At 45.3% G+C, this 23,036-nt stretch overlaps 1 protein-coding gene and 1 pseudogene across 3 annotated transcripts in view; both read left to right on the top strand.

Annotated features, from left to right (window-relative positions):
* Window positions 1-20,752, top strand: part of RUFY1 (RUN and FYVE domain containing 1) — a 62,548-nt gene extending 41,796 nt beyond the window's left edge. For 2 of the 3 annotated variants that reach the window (XM_061149652.1, XM_061149653.1), the window contains exons 12-18: window positions 6,293-6,390; window positions 12,129-12,248; window positions 12,920-13,049; window positions 14,683-14,777; window positions 17,427-17,475; window positions 19,171-19,248; window positions 20,152-20,752. In XM_061149652.1, the coding sequence (XP_061005635.1) occupies window positions 6,293-6,390; window positions 12,129-12,248; window positions 12,920-13,049; window positions 14,683-14,777; window positions 17,427-17,475; window positions 19,171-19,248; window positions 20,152-20,298 (717 nt within the window). In that variant the 3' untranslated portion in view covers window positions 20,299-20,752. Of the gene's footprint in view, window positions 1-1,722; window positions 2,008-6,292; window positions 6,391-12,128; window positions 12,249-12,919; window positions 13,050-14,682; window positions 14,778-17,426; window positions 17,476-19,170; window positions 19,249-20,151 lie in introns of those variants that run through there. The other variant, XM_061149654.1, reaches the window with a different exon arrangement.
* Window positions 7,442-12,121, top strand: LOC133061517 (keratin, type I cytoskeletal 18-like; annotated as a pseudogene).
* Window positions 20,753-23,036: the final 2,284 nt, after the last annotated feature.

Here is a 23,036-nt window from a genome sequence, read left to right as displayed (position 1 = left end):
TCTTGAGAGTCCCTTGGACTGCAAGGAGATCAAACCAGTGAATCCTAAAGGAAATCAACCCTGAATATTCATTGGAAGAACACTGGATCCCTAGGAAATGCCATATACAAAAGTTAACTTTTGATACATTACAAACCTAAATGTGAAAGGTTGAGTAAACTAGTGTGGAATATCTTTGTCACCTAAGCATGAGAATGTTTCTAAAACCCCCAAAGTGCAAACCATATGTGAAGAATCAACACATTAGACTATATCAAAACTAGGGACTTAAGGATAGTAGATGACTAGGAGAAGATACTTACAATCTGTAGACCGGTAAAGGACTAATATTTAGACTATACATGGAATTACTACTCATCAACAAGGGAAAGATAGGAAATCCAAAAGAAAAAGGGACAAAAAATATGAACAGGCAAGCCACCAAGAGGAAACATAAATCTGGAAGCTGAAGCTCCAGTACTTTGGCCACCTGATGTGAAGAGCCAACTCACTGGAAAAGATCCTGATGCTGGGAAAGACTGAAGGCAAAAAGAGAAGGGGGCAGCAGAGGAAGAGATAGTTAGATAGCATCACTGACTCGATGGACATGAATTTGAGCAAACTCCAGGAGACAGTGAAGGACAGGGAAGCCTGGCGTGCTGCCGTCCATGGGGATCACAAAGAGTCAGACACGACTTAGGGACCGAACAACACCGATAAAGCTGGCTGTTGGTATGTTTTCAAAATCCCTCTGTTGGTCACATCATTAGCAAATATTTTCTCCCATTCCATAGGTTGTCTTTTCATTTTGTTTATGGTTTCCATTGCTGTGCAAAAGCTTATAAGTTTAATTAGGTCACATTTGTTTATTTTCACTTTTGTTTCCATTACTCTAGGAGATGGATCCAAAAAAATATTGCTGTCAGTAATTTATGTCAGTGTTCTGCCTATGTTTTCCAGTGTTATACTATCCAGTGTTATACCTTGATCTTTAATCCATTTTGAGTTTATCTTTGCATATAGTGTTAGGAAATGTTCTATTTTCATTCTTTTACATGTAGCTGTGCACTTTCCCACTTTCCCAGCACCGCTTATTGAAGAGACAGTTCTTTTCTCCGTTTTCTCGCCTCCTTTGCTGTAAATTAACTGACCGTAAGTGCGTGCGCTTATTTCTGGGCTTTCTCTCCTGCCTGGTTTTGTGCCAGCATCATGCTGCTTTGGTTACTGTAACTTTGTAGTGTAGTCTGATTCTTGATAAATATTTTAGAATAAGGTATAAACTTCCTTTTTTAAAACTCCAGCTGAATTTCTTAAGTGGGAATTATGTTGAATTCAAAGCTTACTCTCCCTTTTGTTCCATAAGAGTTGCGTTTTCTCCAGGTGAGCCCTTGATTCTGTCTCATCCTTGATGGCAGCATGGCTGTTTCCTTATTTTGGCTGCATCTTCTAGTGAGTTCTTACTAACGTGGAGAAGTGCTTTTGTGCTTTATAGGTTGATCTTGTGTTTGACAGCCTTGCCCACCCACCACCTAGTTCTGATGGTTTGTCTATTGATCTTGGTGGTAATTAATCATACTGTAGGCAAATAAAGACAATTTAGTCTCTTCAGTCTCAAGTCTTGTACTCATTATTTTTTGTTTCTTTTAGCACTGGCCTCCATGACTACTTAGACAGTAACAGAAATAGTGAGCAGACTTGTGATTCTGATCTTAAAAGTAATGCATGTAAAACTTTCTCCATCAGGCCTTCCCGGGTGGCTCAGTGGTAAAGAATCCACCTGCCAGTGCAGGAAACACGGGTTCCATCCCTGATCGGGAAAAAATCCACGTGCCTCGGAGCAACTCAGCCGGTGTGCCACAACTATTAAGCCTGTGCACTGGAGCCTGGGAGCCACAACTACTGACGCCCACACGCCTAGAGCCTGCGCCCCGCAGCTGGAGAGTAGCCCCTGTTCTCCGCAACTGGAGGAAAGCCCCACAGCAACAGAGACCCAGCACAGCCAAAAACAAATAAATAAACTTGTTTTTTTAAAAAGATCTCCCCATCAAGGGTAATGCTTACTAGATGGTTGGTATATAATCTTTACTGAATTAAAGAAGTTCTTTTTTTTTTTTAATTTATTTACGTTACTGTGCATGGGCTCCCTCTTGCCGCATGGAGCGGAGGCTGCTCTGATGGTGGAGCGCAGGCCCCTCACTGCAGTGGCTTCCCGTCGTGGAGTACGGGGCTTGTGGGCTTCCGCAGTTGCGGTGCGTGGGCTCTAGAGCAGAGGCTCAGCAGTGTGGCGCTCAGGGTCAGTTGCTCATGGCATGAGCGAGTTTCTGTGATCAGGGATGGAACCCGTGTCTCCTGCATTTTCAGGCAGATTCTTAACCACTGGACCCCCAGAGAAGTCTGTGAAGTTCTTCTTTATTTCTTGTTTGCTCAGAGATTTTTCTCATAAATAAATATTGAACTTTATTAAATGTTTTAGGCTTTTTTGCATTTTATTTATTGTGATAGAACAGTTCGTTTTCTCCCTTATTTTTTTTTTTCGCCCTTATTTATGTGGCAATTTATAAATTTACATTCTTGGATTCCTACTTGATTGTGACATATTTAAGTATGTAGCTAATGTGTATGTTTATACATGAGACAGACCTCTAACTTTCTTTCCTATTACTAACCTTATTTGGCTTCAAAATCATGGTTGGACTAGTACTGTAAAATAAGGTTTCCTGCTCTCTTTCTTAGAAGTAACTCTTATAAGAGAGCAAGTATCTGTTCTCCAAAAGTTTTGAGAATCCCATCCATGTTATAGGATTCATCTGGGCTGGGCTTTTTGGGTCAAGGAGACTATGACTGCCATTTCAATTTATTGAATGCTTACTGGTTTATTCATATTTTCCATTTCTTCTCAGACCAGTTTTGGTATATTTTATACTTTTTCCCAAAATGTGTCTTATTTTAATTAGGTTTTCAAGTGTTTTAGCTCATAATTGTTTATAATATTCTTTTGCAGAATTTTTAAATCTGTTTAATTCAGTGTTTTCTTATTGCATTTTCTGTCTTTCTTCTTTATCTAATCTTGCCAGAATTGTGTCTGTTCTAATAATCTTCTCAAAGAACTGGCTTGTTTTCTAATATTCCTTATTGTGTTCTGTTATTGTTTCTTATTTCGTTGATCTCTACCTTCACTTTTATTATATTCTTTATTTCTTAGGGTTTACTCTGTGGCTCATTTTCAGCTTCTGAAATGCATACTTAGCTCATCTGTTTTATTTTATTTTTTATTTCATTAAATATTTTATTTGAAGTGAAGTCACTCAGTCGTGTCCGACTCTTTTCGACCCCATGGACTGTAGCCTACCACACTCCTCCATCCATGGGATTTTCCAGGCAAGAATACTGGAGTGGGTTGCCATTTCCTTCTCCAGAGCATCTTCCTGACCCAGGGATCAAACCTGGGCCTCCCACATTGTAGGCAGACACTTTACCGTCTAAGCCACCAGGGAAGTCTAAAAGTTTAAAATTGCCCACAAGTACCGTTTTAGCTAGGCTTCCCCAGTGGCTCAGACAGTAGAGTCTGCCTATAGTGTGGGAGACCTGGGTTTGATCCCTGGGTTGGGAAGATCCCCTGGAGAAGGAAATGGCAGCCCACTCCAGTATTCTTGCCTGGTAAATCCCATGGACAGAGAAGCCTAGTGGGCTACAGTCCATGGGATCACAAAGAGTTGGACATGACTCAGCGACTTCACTTCACTGTTTTAATGACACTCAAATTTTGATGAAAGTATTTCATTTGGTTGGCCAAAAGGTTCGTTTGGTTTTTTCCATAAGACAGCTCTCACAACATTTAGTCTTTAACTTCATTCAAAACAGTTTTGTTAGATTGTATCATGACAGTTATCATATCGGCTTGCATTTTCAAAAAACTTAGCAAAATTGGTGAATTTTTGTAAAGCTATTTTAATATTGAAGATGGAAGGAAAAAAGCATTTTTGGCATATTGTTATTATTTATTATTTCAAAGAAGGTAAAAATGCAACTGAAATGCAAAAAAATATATGTGTGCAGTGTGTGGAGAAAGTGCTGGTTGATTGTGTCAGAAGTGGTTTGTGAAGTTTCACGTTGGAGATTTCTTGCTGGATGATGCTCCCCAGTCAGGTAGACCTGTTGAAGTCAATAGAGATTAAATCAAGACATCAATTGACAACAGTGTTAAACTACATGAGAGATAGCTGACATACTTAAAATATCCAAATTAAATGTTGAAAATTATTTGCACCCCCTTAGTTATGTTAATCATTTTAATGGCTTGGGTTCCACATAAGTTAAGGGAAATAAACCTTCTTGACCGTATTTCCATGTGTCATTCTCTACTGAAACATAATGAAAACACTCCTTTTTAAAAACAAATTGTGAAGGGCAACGAAAAGTGGATACTGTACGATAATATAGAATAGAAGAGATTGTGGGCTAAGCAAAATGAACCACCAACCTCGCCAAAGGCAGGTCTTCATCCAAAGAAGGTGATGTTGTATATATGGTGGGATTAGAACAGAGTCCCCTATTACGAGCTCCTTCCAGAAAACCAAACGATTAATTCCAATAAATACTGCTCCCAATTAGACCAACTGAAAACAGCTGTTGATGAAAAGTGTCTGGAATTAGTCAACAGGAAACACATAGTCTTCCATCAGGATAACACAAGACCACATGTTTCTTTGATGACCAGGCAAAAACTGTTACAGCTTGGCTGGGAAGTTCTTCTTTAAAAAAAAAAAAAAAAAAGATAGAGTTTTGTTTGGTTTTATTTATTTATTTGGCTGTGCCAAGTCTTAATTGTGGCATGCAGGATCTTTAGTTGCAGCATGTGGGATCTAGTTCCCTGATCAAGGATCGAACCTGGGCCCCCTTCATTGGGCTCTCAGCCACTGGATCATCAGGGAAGTCCCTGGCTGGGAAGTTCTGATTCGTGCATTGTATTCACCAGACACTGCACCTTCGGGTTTCCATTTATTTAAATCTTTACAAAATTCTCTTCTTGGAAAAAAATTCAGTTACTTGGAAGAATGTAAAAGGCACCTACAACACTTCTTTGCTCAAAAAGATAAATAGTTTGGGGAAGATTGAACATGAAGTTGCCTGAAAAATGGCAGAAGGTAGTGGAACAAAATAGCACGTTGTTCAGTAAAGTTCTTGTTGAAAAATGTGTCTTTTATTTCTTACCTAAAAACCAAAGTACCTTAATGGCCAACCCAATAAAAAGCATATTTTTCATATCTGTCATCTCGGAAATTGAGACACGTCTTACAGTCAATGTCATGACGCATTTCAAGTAGCAGTTTTTTCCTTTCTTAGTGGTATATAAAATTAGGATGCATCTTCAATGTAATGAAATTCTGCAGTGTTTTCATTGTGTTTCAGCTCTAAGTATTTCATAATTTCTCTTCTGATTTTTTTAGCTCAGTGTATTTTAGTAATATGCTATTCCATTTCCAGATGTGAGGTGTTCAGCTATTCTTTCGTTGCTTACATCTAGTTTTATTACGTTAAAGCCAGAAAATACAGTTTGTGTATTCCTAAGAATGTATCAGTACTTCTTTCTGTCTTCAGTCTTTCTGTCTCCTTGTATTTAAGAGTGTCTCCTGTAGACACACAGAAACACGTTTGCTTGTTTGTTTTGCTGCCGCCTGGTCACTCAGCGTCTGCCACAGGTAAAAGCTTGGGCTGAGAAGGTCACATGGGCGTAGGTACGGACCCAGCTGCACCACACTTGTGCTGTGACCTTTACCCAGGTGCTTGCCACTTCTGAGCCTCCCTCTCTTGCTCAGAGCAGTGGGGGCTCACAATGCCCATCGTGAGAAGCCTGCAGGACTCGTGTGAACTCATGGAGGTGCCTGGCGCACGAGAAGGCTCAGCAGTGTTGAGTCAGATCTGACTCTGAAGTTCCTTTTCAAAAAGGGACTTGGCCTTTTCAAACACAGGGCTTCATTTCCTGCCTCTCTGCCTTTTTCTCGCCACTCTGCATGGCTTGTAGGATCTTAATTCGCTAACTAGGCACTGAACCCAGGCCACAGCAGTGAAAATGCCAAGTCCTGATCATTGGGCCACTAGGAAATTCCTGCTCTGCCCTTCTTTATGTTGATGACACTGGATGCGTTGACCTAGTTTGTCTTCCAGGGCTCTAGCGAAGAGCAGCAATTAATGAAACACTCTTGAAAGTATTATTAAAAAAGTACAAAGAGAACTGTTGAACCCTCTTGTAATCCAGAACAGGCAGGGGGGTGAGACAAAAGCAGAAAATGACCCTCTTTCCTTGCTTTTATAGAATGCAGAGAGCAGTTTACAACAGAAGAATGAAGTCATTACATCTTTTGAAGAAAAAACCAATCAAGTCATGTCCAGCATGAAACAAATGGAAGAAAGGTAAACGCTTCCTCCTGGCAGATATTCCCTAGAAGGTACTAGGCATTGTCTGAGCCTGGAGACTTACTCAGAGTCTCTCTCAAAAGTATAGACATGTTGGAATGACTTTCCTTCAGGTCTTTAGTCTTGCCCAGAAAGGGGACTGGATTCCAGAGTTTCCCTAAGCATGTATGCAGTTATTCAACTTTTGGGCTACTATATCACTTTGACTTCTCAGGGAGTCAGAACTATCCAGTGAGCTCACATTTAGATCAGGTCAGGGACTTTCCTGGCAGTCCAGTGTATAAGAGTCTGCAGTTCTATTGCAAGGGGTAGAGGTTCGACCCCTGGTCAGGGAACTAAGACCCTGCATGCTGCACGGCATGACCAAAAAATAAGAATTAAATAAATAAATAGCAGGTCAGTAAGGTATCAGAATACAGGTAAAAAAAAAAATTGACTCATACAAATATAGGTGACTTTTTTTTTTACAAAGGTACAAAGGCATTTCAATGGAGAAAGGATAGTTTTTTCAATAAATGATATTGGAAACAGTTGGGTATACATAAGCCAAAAAATGAACCTCAATTTAGACCACACCTTTATACAAAAGTTAAGTTCAAAGGAATCATGAATCTACATGTAAAACCTAAGACTAAAAACTTTTAGAAGAAAACATAGAAAATCTTTGTGGCCTTGGGTTAGACAAAGAGTTCTTAGATGTGACGTAAAAGCTCTGTTCATAAGAGACAAACTTGATAAATTGGACTTCCTCAAAATTTAAAACTTTTTTCCAGTGGAAGGTACAGCTAAGATAATAAAAATCCTGTATCTGACAAAGGACTCATATCCAGAATATATAAAGAACTCTCAAAACTCAGTGAACAATCCAGTCTAACACGGACGAAAGATTGAAAAGACCCTGCATCAAATAGGACATATGGACAAATAAGCACACAAAAAGATAGTCAAGAAATCTGTTTGATTTCTTTACTCTAACAATGAAATGTCAGAAAGAAAAAGTAAGAAAAAAAAATGCTGTTTAAAATCACATCAAAAAAAAACCCTAGGGATGAACCTAACCAAGGAGGTGAAAGACTTTGAAGATGATTCAAGGAAATGTAAAGATATCCCGTGATCTTGGATTGGAAGAAGTAATATAGTTTAAATGACCATACGACCCAAAGCAATCTATAAACTTAATGTGATCCTTATCAAATTACCTATGACATTTTTCACAAAACTACAACAAATAATCCTAAAATTTATATGCAACCATGAAAGACCCAGAATTGCCAAAGCAATCTGAGGAAAAAGAACAAAGCTGGAGGCATAACCCTTCCAGACTTCAGACAGTAGTACAAAGTGATAGCAGTCAAAGTAGTGTGGTATTGGCACAAAAACAGACATGGATCAATGGACAGAATAAAGAGACCAAAAATAAACCCACGTACCTATGTCAATTAATCTTTGACATAGGAGGCCAGAATATACAATGGAGAAAAAAAGGTCTCTTCAGCAAGTGTTGGCAAAGCTGGACAGCCTCGTGTGAATCAGTGAAGTTAGAACACTCCCTCACACTACATGCAAAAATAAACTCAAAATGGTTTAAAGACTTAAATGTAAATTGTTGTTATTCAGTAGCTAATAAGTCATGTCCAACTCTTTGCAGCCCCGTGGACTGTAGCACTGTCCTCTACTCTTTCCTGGAGTTGGTCAAATTCGTGTCCACTGAGTCACGGATGCTGTCTGTCCAACCATCTCACCCTCTGCTGCCCCCATCTCCTTTTGCCTTTGATTCTTCCCAGCATCAGGGTCTGTTCCAGTGAGTCTGCTCTTTGCATCAGGTGGCCAAAGTATTGGAGCTTCAGCTTCAGCATCAGGCCTTCCAATGAATATTCAGGACTGATTTCCTTTAGGATTGACTGGTTTGATCTCTTTGCAGTTCAAGGGACTCTTTAGAATCTCCTCCAGCACCACATTGAAAGGCGTCAGTTCTTTGGTGCTTAGCCTTCTTTATGGTCCACCTCTCACATCCATACATGGCTACTAGAAAAAGCGTAGCTTTGACTATGTGGATCTTTGTTGGCAAATTAATGTGTCTCTTCTTTTTAGTACACTGTCTAGGTTTGTCATAGCTTTTCTTTCAAGGAGCAAGCGTCTTTTAATTTCATGGCTGCGGTCACCATCCGCAGTGATTTTGGAGCCCAAGAAAATAAAATCTGTCACTGCTTCAACTTTTTCCCCTCTATTTGCCATGAAGTGATGGGACTGGATGCCATGATCTTAGTTTTTCTAATCTCTTTCAAGCCAGCTTTTTCACTCTCCTCTTTCAAGAGGCTCTTTAGTTCCTCTTTACTTTCTGCCAATAGGGTGGAATCATCTGCATATCTGAGGTTATTGATATTTCTCCCAGCAGTCTTGACTCCACCTTGTGATTCATCCAGCCTAGCATTTTGCATGATGTATTCTGCATATAAGTTAAATAAGCAGGGTGACAATATACAACCTTGTCATGCTCCTTTCCTGATTTGGAACCAATCAGTTGTTCCATGCCTGGTTCTAACTGTTGCTTCTTGACTTGCATATAGGTTTCCTGGGAGATAGGGACATTGTGGGGGGGAATTACTTGAAGACCATTGAGGACCTAAGGGCTCAGACTTTTCCAAATTCTGTGGACAATGCCAGCATCGTTCTATAGATTGACAATGCCCCATCTTGTCTTGCTGCTGATGACATCAGAGTCAAGTATGAGACAGAGCTGGCCACGCGCCAGTCTGTTGAAAGTGACATCTACAGACTCTGCAGGTTATTGAGTCTCTGCACCTGCACTTTGCAGCTGCAGACTCTGCACCTGTGTCACCCAGCTGCAGCCGGAGACTAAGATTGAGGCTCTCAAGCAGGAGCTGCTCTTCATGAAGAAGAATCACAAGGAAAAAGTAAAGGGTCTGCAAAGCCAGGCTGCCAACTCTGGGTTACCATGGAATTGGATGCCTTAAAACTTCAGGACCTCAACAAGATCATGGCAGACATTGGGCCCTGTACATTGAGCTGGCTCAGGAGAACCAGGAGGAGCCAGACCAGTACTGGTCCCAGCAGATGAAGGAGAGCACCACAGTGGTCACTTTACACATTCTGAGGTAGGAGCTCCTAAGATGACTTTCTCAGAGCTAAGACACCATCTAGTCCCTGGACATCATCCTGTACTCCATGAGAAATCTGAAGGCCAACTTGGAAAACAGCCTGAAGGCGGTGGAGGCCCACTATGCCATGCAGATGGAACAGGCCTTCGGGGTCCTCCTGCACCTGGAGTCAGAGCCAGCCCAGACCGAGGCAGAGGGGTAATGCCAGACCCAGAAATACAAGGCCCTGCTGAACATGAAGGTCAAGCTGGAGGCTGAGATCAACACCTCCTGCCACCTGCTGGAAGATGGGGAACACTTTAGTCTTGATGATGCTCTGGACAGCAACAACTCTATGCAGGTCATCCAGAAGACCACCAGCCTCAGGCTTGTGGATAGCAAAGTGGTGTCTGAAGTCTCAGACGCTCAAGTTTTGAGGCATTGAATCAATAGAAGCAGTGTGCCCTGCGGAGCAGGAGGCCAGTAAAAGTTGAGACATTAGTGCATTAAAAAAAAAAAAAATGAGCAGAAGACCTAAATAAACATGTCTTCAAAGAAGACAGATGAAAAGATGCTCAACATGGCCAATTATTAGAGAAATGCAAATCAAAACTACAATAAAGTGTCATTTCAGACCAGTCAGAATGGCCAACATGGAAAGTCTACAAATAAATGCAGCAGAGGGTGTGGAGAAAAAGGAACCCTCCTGTACTTGGTGGAAATAAAAAATTGGTGCAGCCACTAAGGAACAGTATGGAGGTTTTTTTTAAAAACTAAAAGTAGAGTTGCCATATGATCCAGCAGTCCCACTCTTGGGCATATATCCAGAAAAGATGAAAGCTCTAATTCAAAAAGACATGTGCACCCCCAATGTTCATAGCAGACTATTTACAATAACCAAGACATGAAAGCAAACTTAATGTCCATCAGTTAATGAATGGATAAAGAAGATGTGGTACCTATATACAATGGAATATTACTCAGTCTTAAAAAATAATGAAATATTGATTTGCAGCAACATGGATAAACCTAGAAATTATCATACCAAGTAAAATAAGTTAGAGAAAGACAAATATATGATATCACTTATATGTGGAATCTAAAAAAAAAAAGTGTTACAAATGAACTTATTTAGAAAACAGAAACAGATTCAGAAAACAAACTTATGGTTACCAAATAGGAAGGTGGGGAGGGATAAACTGGGAGTATGGGATTAACAGATATATACCGCTTCAAACTAGGTAAACACAGTGATTTTTTGATACTTTATAGTACAGGGAGAGCTATATTCAATATCTTGCTCAGTTCAGTTCAGTCACTCGGTCGTGTTCGACTCTGCGACCCCATGGACTCCAGCACGCCAGGCCTCCCTGTCCATCACCAACTCCTGGAGCTTGCGCAAACTTATGTCCATCAAGTCAGTGATGCCATCCAACCATTTCATCCTCTGTCGTCCCCTTCTGCTGCCTTCAGTCTTTCCCAGCATCAGGGTCTTTTCCAGTGAGTCAGTTCTTTACATCAGGTGGCCAAAGGATTGGCCTTTCAGCTTCAGCATCAGTCCTTCCAATGAATATCCAGCACTGATTTCCTTTAGGATGGACTGGGTGGATCTCCTTGCAGTCCAAGGGATTCTCAAGGGTCTTCTCCAACACCACAGTTCAAAAGCATCAGTTCTTGGACGCTCAGCTTTCTTTATAGTCCAACTCTCACATCCCTACATAACTACTGGAAAAACCATAGCTTTGACTAGATGGACCTTTGTCGGCAAAGTAATGTCTCTGCTTTTTAATATGCTATCTAGGTTGGTCATAACTTTTCTTCCAAAATCAACTATATTTTCATTTTAAAAAATTGTTCAGCATTAGCCATTAGGGAAGTACATGTTAAAATCATAATGAGATGCCACTGCACACCTATTAGAACAACTAAATATTTTTTTAATGACAGTACCAGATGCTGGTGAGGCTACAAAACAAGCGGAACACTCATACATTACTAGTGGGAATGCGCTTTGGAAAATAGTCTCTGAAAAAAGCCAAACATACTCCTATCATATGATCCAATAATCCCATTCCTGACTGCCCTAAAGGAGTGAAAACCTATGTTCACAAAAAAAAAAAAAAAAACCTGTACACAAACGCTTATAGCATCTCTATTCATAATTGCCAAAATCTAGAAGCAACTCAGATGTCTTTCATCAAGCAAATGGATAAACAGGACATCTACACAATGAAATTCTACCCAGCCATAAAAAGGAATGACCACTAATACACACAAAAACTTGGATTGATCTCAAAGATGTGCTGAAAGAAAGAAGGCAGTCTCAAAAGATTTTGTGAAATGTAATTCTGTGTATCAATATATAACATTTGGGGTGGAGAGGTCTGACTCAAAGGGGCAGTGCTAAGGCGTTTTGTGGGGTGATGGAAATAGTTTATGTCACCTGTTAGAATGGATTGTGGTAATGCTTACATGAATTTATGCCTATGCTAAAAACTCATAGAATTATACACACAAAGGAGTCAATTTTATCATATATTAATTTTTTTAAAAAAAGCTAGCAAGGCTATGCAAAAATCATATGGTCAGTGTGAGGAGTGGTCCTGTCCTTACAAGTGTTTGGTCCCTTTGGTCTAGGTTACAGCTCTCAGAGAGGGCGAGGCAGGGGGCCGAGGAGCGGAGCCGCAAGCTGCAGCAGGAGCTCGGCGGGAGGAGCAGCGCCCTGCAGCAGCAGCTTGCCCAGCTGCACGAGCAGTGGTAGGAGCCCCAGAGGCAGCAGGTGGCTTCGTGGTGTGGCGAGGACTGGGGAGGCCATCTCCCAAGTGGGGCAGACAGTGTCCCACTTCACAGGTGACCCCTGCAAGGCTAGGATTAGGATTAGGAGAGATGCGGTGTCTATTCCCCACTTCACAAATGGGAAAAATGACTTCATGGGGGCTCAGTATAGTCCCCAAGGCCACTCAGCTGGTGAGAAAGGCATCAAGATTCAACTGAAACTCACTGCCACGCCTTAGTAGCTTTTTCCTTGTCCCCAGCCTCCCAGTATCCTCCACTGGTAGCTGGCTCCTTTAAAAAGCAGGATAAATGTTGCAGAATAAATGTCTCCATCTCAGTAGTAGGAGATGTAGGCTGTGTGTGCAGCCACAAGTGTTAGAGCTCTTTTCCTCCCTTTCCGTTTGTGGAACTGTCAAGTGTGTGCCTGTGCCTGCTTTCCTTGACGTGTTCCTGGTCTTTCTTATGGAGGTGCAGATGGCCCTGGGAGGAGAGGGAGCCTTATTTCAGTGCTTTGTGGAAGGGTCTGTATGCTCACCTCACAATTCAGATTGCTGTGAATCCCCTGTTTCTTATGTGGTGACTTGGGTTGTAGAATATGCGTTTCCATGAAGATCGCTCATTGAGACTAACTCAAGTTCACTGTGCAAAAACAGCGCAAGTCTAGAGAAAGAGCTGAAATCAGAAAAAGAACAAAGACAAGCTCTTCAGCGAGAGTTACAGCGTGAGAAAGACACTTCCTCTTTACTCCGAGCAGAGCTACAACAAGTAGAAGGATTAAAAAAGGTAAGATGGACTGTCTTGGGTAGAAAAAGAGCTTCTAGATCTCCAGAAACTCCCGCCCAAGAGTCTCCCAGCCAGCAAGTGAGACACACGCATGACCCTTCAGTCTGCAGCTGCAGAGTCTGTCCCCGCTGTGCACTCGCCGGCTCCGGGTCCAGGACACTGTTCCCACATCCTCAGAGCCTCTGCTTCAGGAGGAAAAGCAAAGACAGATCATAAGCCAGCGAGCAGACCGGAGAGACTCAGTGATTAGGGCGATGAAGATGAGCACACAGGAGCGTGTCCCCACACCAGGCTGGAGGGTGGCCTGGGAAGAGTGATGGTTAAGGCAGAGAACTGAGTGGTGAGCAAGGGCCAGCCATGCAGAGCCGCCCGGAAGTGTGAGGGGCCGTCCCAGTGCAAGGCCAGAGAGGAGGGCTGCGTGCCCAGTATGTGACGGCAGGGAAGGGAGGGCTTGGCAGCCCCACACGGCATTCCCGTGCCACTGGGGCAGTTCCCAGACACAGGTTTTGTCTCATTGAGCACAGTAATGGGCACCACTGCAGTCTGAGATAAAAACCCTTTGATTTCTATTGGGAAGTAGCTAGAGTCCCTCAGTGGGAGAGCCTGCTAGGCCCAGTGTGGGGCTTGCTAGTGAGGAGAGAGCTTCCAGGAGCCACTCAAACTCAGAGATGGGAGGAAAGGACTTCTAGAAAGTTCTGCATGATGGAACACTCCCCCTTCACTTCAAATTACACACACCCTGCAGAAGAAACATAACAGCGTATCTAACCTCACCGGGAAGTCTTAGCATGCCCTTGTGAGCCCGTGTTAAACGGTCTCCGGGGCAGAAGGCCCAGGGGTGGCTGAGGTGGGCACTGCCCACCACTCAGGCCGTAAGCCCTACTGCTTGCCCTGGGATCAGCCCTGAAAACCCAAGTTACTTTTCCGGGTCTTCGTCTCTGCCCTCGCCAGCCCCAGTTTACAGTCGTCAGCATCGTCCCTGCTGAGCTTTGCTCCATGGCTCGGGGCCTCAAGGTGTGCTCACCCCAGTTTACAGAGTCGCCAGCATCGTGCCCGGTGAGCTTCGCTCCGTGGCTCAGGGCCACATAGGAGATCCCAGATCTTGGCTTTCATCAGCCTTGCTCATTTATTTTCAGAAAATTTTGACCAGCTCTTCCCAAAAAAACAATTTATTCCTAAACTAGCTTTCCCTGATACAAATCTGTCTTTTAACAGAAACAGAAAAAACTTTTTTTGCTCTGTGCCAATCTGTCTTGAATGTTTCCTGCCCTACATTCCCCACTGCAGAGCCACTCATGAAGCGCTTCCCTTCCAGTTGTCCATTCTAGAGAAACTGGAAATAACCCTGTTGTGAATGAGATTGATACAACAAAACTGTTTCTTGCTCTTACAAAACATTCTAGCGACTTCACTGGTGGTCCAGTGGCTAAGACTCCATGCTTCCACAGCAGAGGGGTGAAGGTTCAGTCCCTGGTCAGGGAACTAAGACCCTGCATGCCATGCAACATGACCAAAATTTAAAAAAGGAAAAAAAGAAAAACATTCTGACCTGCTTGTCACTGTGATGACTAAATCTTTTTTTTAGAAAAAGGACTTTGAGTTCTGTGTCAGGCATCTGGTTTGTTTGTTTTAGGAGCTGCGGGAGCTCCAGGATGAGAAGGCAGAGTTACAGAAGATCTGTGATGAGCAGGAACAAGCCCTCCAGGAAATGGGTCTGCACCTCAGCCAGTAAGAAACCCACGCCCCTTGTCTGCCACCCACGTCAGGGCCACCGGGCCCACCTCCCCCTAGAGGGTCACGCCAGCCTGCCCACTGCATCACTCGAGCCCCAAGCCTGTGTCCTTTTGTGCAAGGAGGGAAGGGCAATCCGGGAGGCGTGCCAGCAGTTCGGGGGGAACCCCTGCCCAGGAAGTCAGGCTTCAGGGACACAGCACTGGCTTGGGTTGATTAATTCATCGGGAACAGCCTTTTGTGGTGACCGGAAGTCTTACGGTCACAGACTGAGTGTCTGTGTCCCAGGGGAACCAGGTGGGTGATAGAGGGTTGTGTTTAGCTCGAGGGAGTGCTGTGGCCTGAGACTGTGGGCCCGCCATGATGCAAGCCTGGCGCTGCTTCCCTCCCTGGAGCCTGTATGCTCGCCTCCGCCAGAGGCCGTCTGTCCACCCCCAGCAGGGATGCTGCGGGAGTGCGCCCTCTGCGGCGCTGTCTGCCCTCTGACTGAACAGGTCTCCTCCTGGCATCCCAGTCCTGCCAGGCTGCTCTGGACAGTTTGCTAGGTCACACCGTGGACAGTGTAACTTGCCCGTTTGTGTGACTGTTGCATTTTTAAACGAAGTGGGTAGCTTTTTCTCCTCAAGTCACAACTCTTTTGGTTGCTAGTGACAGAAATCCAGTTCAGACTGGCTTAAGCAAAAAGTCACCAGCTGTCAGGGTCTACCTCCCTCCTCTGCCATGCGCCTCGCGGGTGGGTCTGGCCCCACCCAGGTACCCAGCAGGGCTGTCTGTCTGAGAAACGAGCCTTCCTCTTTCCCGTCAGTCCACAGAGATCCCAGGCTGGCTCGCGGCTCCCGCCTGAGTCTGGTGCAGGCTCAGTGAGCAGCAGAGCCCGGCTTAGGCCCGGCGCAGGGCACGCTGTGACCAGAGACAGGAGCTCACAGGAGAGGAAACCAGAGCCGCTGAAGGAGTGCACATGTGTGCACAGGCTTGGGAGTTTTCTGTCTGGAAAGTTGGAAGGTCTCCAGCAGTGCGGTGGGCTGGCCCACAACAGTATAGGGAAGGATGTTATGGCTGATGAGAAGGCGGTCTTTTCAGGAGTTTAACGTGAAGATGCTGCCCATTTGCCATCCTCGCCCATTCGCCGGCTCTTTCTAGACCCGCTCAGGGCCGCTGGTCCCTCTCAGGCGGAGTGTGCCGTGCTGCTGGCCCCACCTGAGGGGAGCCCTCGGAGAGCAAACAAGGCCGCTGTCTGCCCCATGCTCAGAGCCCTGGCCAGCTCTGAGGGCTTCCTGAGGCTGCTGAGAACCAGCTGTGGAAGCTGGCGTAGTGCTAGCTTCTTGGATTTGAGTGGCATTTGGAGAGAAGGAGAGGGAGGCATCCTCAGGACGCCCTCCCCCTTCTCACAGGGCTAGTCCCATCTTTCTTCTCCTGCCTGTCCTCTTCATGTTGGACAAACAGCAGAGTCAGAGACACACTCCCAGTGAGGCAGAGGCCTCGGAAAAGCAGACAGACTCTGGCCTTGGAGAGGCAGGTACCCCTGCCCTTAGCGGCCTCGCAGTGCTGCTGCCCAGCCCACCACCAGTGCCCTTCCCAGCCGGGGTGTGTTAGCGGTGCCAGCCAGACTGGCATTTCCTCCCCGGTCCCCTCTTCCTGCAAGCCCACACCGGACCGCAGAGACAGGAAAGCTACTCTCAGATGCCTCCACCAGCTGCAGACCCAGGTGCCCAGTTTTATCTTGGGAACATCTGCATTCTCAAATTGTATTTCCCAGGGAAGTTCTTATATGTTGAGGCTACTGTCTTGACCTTGCCCGTCTCAGGCAGCCTCTGGCCCTGTCTGTCTACTCACCTGCTTCTGTAGCCCTGTAGCCGGGCAGGGGAGGGGAGGAGCCCCTGCAAGCATTCCCGGAGGCCACAGGGTGTTTTCTTTCAAAGGCTTTGATGTTTGGTTTCCTCCTCCCTCCCCAGAAGTTTAACCTGTGACTCAGAGCCTTGCCTCTCTGACACTTAGGTTAGGCTAATCCAGTGACAGTTTAAGCTAACCCCAGCTTTATAAAAGGGCTTTGACATATACAGTGTTTTGCTTTATCTGGTTTAACTCTGCCATTTTAGACCGTGTTCAGTCCTGTCTTCTGTGTGGAGAACTAAGGAATTATTCTTCCACCAGCTAATGAGAATGGAACAAGAACAAACAATCTAGAGAGAGCAGGCAGCAAGAAAGGGGCTAGTGAGAGGCCTACAGGTGAGGGGCCCCACACCTGATGAGGGATGCACATGCTCCTCGCACATGTCACAGGCGGGAATAGTTGCTCGGAGAAGCCAGAAACATGGGCTTTTATGAGGTAATTCTCAATTTTTAAATGATTGCAGCTCTTTCAAAGCCTTTTTAAATCCTTGCCGCAACTCAATAGTTTGTATCTTGGGCCAGATTCAGTCCAGAGGCTCAGCCCCAAGACTGCCCCAGAAATGAGCCAATACAGTGAGATGACTCTGGGATTACCAAAAGGTGGAAACAAGTTATTCTATAAGAACTCATGTTATCACGTTCCTCTCTTACAGTCTTGTTGCCCTCACAAAGCCAAAAAGTTATTGTGGATTTACTTCATGAGAGCTTGAAAGTCCTTCTTAGTGAGGCTGTGAATTTCTCTCTTCTCTTTTTAAGGTCAAAGCTGAAGATGGAAGACATCAAAGAAGTAAATAAGGCACTGAAGGTACTGGACTATTAGTGTTATTAAGAATCACTACTAGTAGCTATCAGTCAGTTCATGCTAATATATTAGCATGCTCTTAGGTTTTCTCACAACAGTCAGGTGAGAATATGTGGTTGGTTCCTGGCTCCCATCACTTATTTACAGGTAAAAAAATGCTGCGCAGAGCTGTGTATCTAGGCCCTGGTGATGGTGAGATGGTGATGCGGACAAGCGGCAGGGCCTAAGCTGGTCCTGGAGGAACCGAGGTCCTCTGGTTCTGGTTTCCCCGCTGTCAGCTGCAGTTTGACATTAGACCTAGATCATCGGTGCCCTAATGAAGGAAATGAAAAGTGGCAGAAAGAGATCCAGGTTGCCCTTTTTTTTTTAAATGATCAGAGTAAGACCTTTCCCTCCAGGTGAGGTGCTAGAGGCCACACTGGCCCATAAAAGTGCCCTGTGCCATTTCCGGGGACCACTTAAGCCCTCAGTTGAGCCAAGTTTCTGAACCATTCTGGGGAGGGCAGAATGGCACAGGCCACTTAAGAGAGCAGGAACATGTGGTCCTGGTGACCCAGTGTGGTGCTGAGCTAGCCTGCTGAGGCCGAGAGCGGAGTAGGAGAGGGCAGGAGTTTCTGACCCTCAGCCCCGCTCTGGCAGCAGTGTACAGACAGCCTCTTCCCTAGGCACCCTGCCGCACGTGCTGAAGCAGAGACCCTTAAGTCTCTAGGCACTTGACTACCAGGCCGCCTCGGGTCAGAAGCAGCAAATTGTCACAGCAACTAACAGCAGCCTGGACTTGCAGTTCACAGTTTTATTTTATCCTCCCTTGTAGACTGAAAAGCTCCTTAGATGTCATTGCTGTGAGCTGTTTTTATCCCCTGCAGATATAAACAAGTGTTTGCGTAAAATGTCAGCTGACAGTGCTAGAGGGAGGATAAGTCATAAAATGGGACCCTAGAGCTTCCTGGAGCTGTGGAACACTAGGCTGAAAGCATGACAGGCCTGTGCTGCACCTCCCAGTCATATCTCTGTGTCATCAGGAAAGCAATAGTCAACAGAAGCCAAGGCGCCATTAAAGTGCCTGGGGCGCTTGACCTTTGAACAGCTCAGTCCGAGACGAGCAATGCATATCTGTTTTCCCTTAGAAAGACCTCCAGAAAGGCATCTCTCTAAGCTTCAGTTGCCTCCTCTGCTTCCCCACGAAGCTCTGACAATCAGGACGTCAATGTGTATGGAGAAGCACCTCCCGTCTCCGCAGCACGTTGGCCTTCTTTCTCAGTGGGGACTGCTGCCACAGATTTTCTAGTCTGGCTGCCAGGGTTGGCCCGTCTTCCTCCTGCCAGTTTAGGGGGCAGTTTGCATGATGTCTCAGCCAGGGTTGGAGTTACAAGCACCAGACCCTGATTCTGATCACCTCAGCCCTAGGGCACTTGGTGAAAGGGACTGGAAGAGTCTCAGGTTAATGTGAGGATGGAGAATCTGGCAACCTGCAGAGACAAGGAGGCCACAGGGCAGGTAGGCTGCAGCACATGAGCTCCAGCTGTGGTCAGGGTCAGGGGACAATCCTGGGACCACTTCTAGTGCAGAAGAGGCAGTCCCTCAAAAGCAAACCAGGTGCTATTAGGGACGGTGGATGCTGAGTTGAAGGATGAACATAGCTAAAGGCTCATCGGGAGCCGAGCCATAAAACAGGATTGTGTGTTCTTCCTTCCTCAGGGCCATACTTGGCTGAAAGACGATGAAGCAACACACTGTAAGCAGTGTGAAAAGGAGTTCTCCATTTCCCGGAGAAAGGTATGTGGGGTAGCCCTCCACTTGCTCGCCCAGGGACTAAGTTGGTACCCTGCCTGGGCCCTGGTTCTGGAGAAGGCCAGTAGGACTAGGCCCGCTGCATTGGGTTCATGCTCACTGGTCTGCCGGCAGATGACTTCCCAGCCTACCCCCCTTCAGGGACCTCAGCCCATTAGCACAGGCCTTGTCTCCACCACAGTCCTGTCAATGATTTGGGAGTTGGGGCTGCTTGTTTGCAGAAGTGGTCTAGGTGTGTGTGTATAAGCTGAAAATTCTGAGAACAACAGGACCAAAATCTGGCCTAGTTAGGCAAAACCAGAATCTATAGGGAACCTATGGGCAGTAAGTCTTAAGACAGGCATCCAGGTGGCAATCTGGGCAGGGCACTTGCACCCAGTGAATCTACCCCTGCCTGTGTAGCCCGCCTTCAGGTTCCAGGAACAGGTCTTGGGCCCAGCCTTCAGTCCAAGGTTGACCAGGCCTTGATTGACCAGTTGGGCAGGGCAAGATATAGATGTCACAGAAAATAGAGAGCCTTTATTAAAGGACTTCTCATGAGTGGCAGGCTAAAGAAACCTTGGGTCACCACCATGGAATGCAGCAATTACAGGGAACATACCCAGGCACTCGTATCATTGACTGCCAACTGACAGAGTTGTCAAGTCCAATAAAACACAAAGAAAAAGAACCTTACTCATGCCATTGGACACCCTCTCCAACACTCCATGGATTTTACAGGAACAGAAATGTAGAAACACAAGGTCTAGAAGAACCCCTTTCAAAATGATACAAGCCTCTGGAGGAGGGATTTTTAGAGTATTGAACTTTTAAAGGTTGGTCAGCTAGAGCGGGTGTGCAGACCCAGGCAGCACAGCATTCTGTAACTGCCTCTTTTCCATCCTCCAGCACCACTGCCGGAACTGTGGCCACATCTTCTGCAACACGTGCTCCAGTAACGAGCTGGCCCTGCCCTCCTACCCCAGACCAGTCCGGGTGTGTGATAGCTGCCACACCCTGCTCCTTCAGCGGTGCTCCTCCTCCACCAGCTCCTAAGGCAGGGGCCTCAGCAGGGCCTGCTTTCTAGACCAGTTGCCAGCCTATCTTCATGTCTGTGGGCAGCCTCAGAACAGTGCCAAACTCTCTGGTCTTGAGTTAGTCAGGGACTTGGAAGGTTGGTTCCCAAGCCGGGCTGCTGGCCCTCTGGACGCAGCACACGGGACTGGAAGCTGCTTGTGCCTCTCCTCTCCAAGTTGTACGGAATCAACTCCTCTGGATTGACATTCTCACTTGACACCACCGGCTTTGGTTCAGATGTAACTTCATGATTTTGCTATTATCATTTTTCAATTTCCAAAGAATTAACCTTTTGCAACAGCCCAACTAGTTGTAGGAATCAGTTCCTTTTCCTCCCCACCACCCCAGCATGCCTTCCCTGCTTCAGAGTCAAGAAATTCACACCCTTGTGAATATCCATCATTAGCCCTGCAATAAAAGTCTTTATTTTTCATTCTGGTATAAATAATGAAGGAGCTTATGTCAGCTTCACAGGATGCCCAGGACAACCCCCATTTCAGGACTAGAGGCCCTCAGTGAGGGTGGCTGCACCTGAGGTAGGGGCTTGAGCTTGCTGGGTTCTGGGGTGCAGGCTGCTGTCCAGCTGAATAAAGGACAAGCTGAGCTGTTAATGTTCAATAGGCATAGCGGAAGTATCTCGCCAAAGCTCAGAATGTATTCCTTTATCTAATAGGGAGTTAGTGTAGTTAATTACAGATGGAGGCACCTGTAGGGAAACATTTTGGATTTCAAGGTATTTGTGGGCTGTGGAAAACTGGCTCAGAGCCTTCCTCTGGATTCCCACCTGAGCACATGCTTGCACACACACGCACACACACACACCCGTAACTTCCTTCCACCAGTTAATGGCCTTGAGTATTCAGGTTACAGAAGTGTAACAAGCACTGTAATCCAGACAGGTCAGTCCATCTGCATGCAAGCCCTCTTTCCAGTGCCCGCATCCACCTCCCACCAGTGTTCTGACCTTGGCTGTCCAGCCTCTGCTTAGAGCCTGGCTCTTCTTTCTATACTGTCCTAGCACAAGGCACACCCACAGCCTGGATGATTCCACATCTGCTCCCCTAAACACACCTGTTACGGATGGGAAATATGGAAGGTTCAGTGACATGAGGTCCAAAACTGTGTGCCCTGCTTCAAAGCTACATTCATTCTGAAGTGCAGATTTTTGAATGGCAACCCACTCCAGTACTATTGCCTGGAAAATCCCATGGATGGAGGAGCCTGGTAGGCTACAGTCCATGGGGTTGCAAAGAGTCAGACACAACTGAGTGAACTGAACTAAGGAAGCACATGGCAGCAAAAAGGGACTTTCTCCTCTTCCCTAACTTAATCTGAGCAGCTTTCTTAACCTCATTCAGGGCCCAGCTTTTCCCGAAGTTCACATACCACACTTCCCCCAACTGGTCTAGCGTTAGATTTGTACCGTTTTCAGTGTACCCAATTTTTACTCCAACTTGCTGGGGAGCCTTAGGTAAGTCTCGTCTCAGCCTGTGTCTCATCTGCACACAGAAGAGGAGCGGGGTACCTCCCTCCTTCAAGACAGTTCTGACAGTTCCCACCACTACCACACGAAGTGCTTTTCCTTTATCATCCTGATTTCTAAAAGCTGCCCCTGCCCCCATGCCCCAAGCGTTATTCAGAGGATGCCAGTGCTGGAGACTAAGTTATCTAGCTGCATGGAAAGAATTTAAGATATCCATTATGCACCTGAACTTTGGAGCCCTCAGTTTCCGGTTTGGCAGACTTCCCCTTACTTGGGCGAACAACGAGGGACAGACAGGAGGCAGTGTTTCTCCAGCTTAAATGCAGACTGTGGACAGCTAAGGATCATGATAAATGACACCAAGTTTGAAGACTCTGACCTTTCCTAACAAACTCTCAGGTGATGATGCTGGTCCATGGAGTACAGTGTTCCAAAGAAACACAGTGTTTCTAGGTATTTTTTCAAGTTTCTTCAACAAAGATGTTGTTTAAAAAAAAAGAAAAAAAACTAAAGGACTAGGGAGGATCAAGGAACACTCCTTGATTTCCCCAGACACAGACCAAGTAAAGATCTCAAGGGCATTACTAGGTTTAGAACACCAATGCTCTAACAGTGCATCCCCAGAAAATTCTCTGAGCCTGCAGAAGACATTTATATAACATTAGAATACTACTGTATCCCCAACCCAACTGAAGGTATGCACCCAGTTTTCAGAGCATGTGGAAGGGCAAGAGGATCTGCAGAGTCCTTCAATATATCTTCGTGTAGTGCTGCCAACTGCAATCTTCAAAAAGTGCTATCATTCTAAGCAGTTTTTCTACATTCACTATACTAATCATAACTTCAGCACTGTCAGCAAGAAAAAAAATGGCTTTGAACAGCACAAGCCTATGTTCACAGCTCCAATTCTGAATTCTAACCTCAATGCAGCAAACTTAATTTCTATTAGAGGGATGATGAATGAGTGGAAATTCCCAAATTACCAGTGCTAAGTGTCTAAAGGTAACTCTAGAACTATACCTGTATTGCTTACTACTTTCCTAGCAAATGCCATTGAGTGTTACCTACGAGAGATTTCAATTACAGAGTTAAACTAAGCATTTGTTTGCTCTCAGAAGTACCTGCTAGTTTTATAAAGTAGTTTTGCTCCTAAGCAGACTCGATCTTGAGGAGTGAAGCAAAAATCAAAGACTGAATCTCATTTCAAAGCCCTCTGTGAGCTAGCTCCTTCTAG

Source organism: Dama dama, chromosome 9 (assembly GCF_033118175.1).
Source record: "Dama dama isolate Ldn47 chromosome 9, ASM3311817v1, whole genome shotgun sequence".
NCBI classification, from domain to species: domain Eukaryota; kingdom Metazoa; phylum Chordata; class Mammalia; order Artiodactyla; family Cervidae; genus Dama; species Dama dama.
This window is presented reverse-complemented; position numbering and strand designations above follow the sequence as displayed.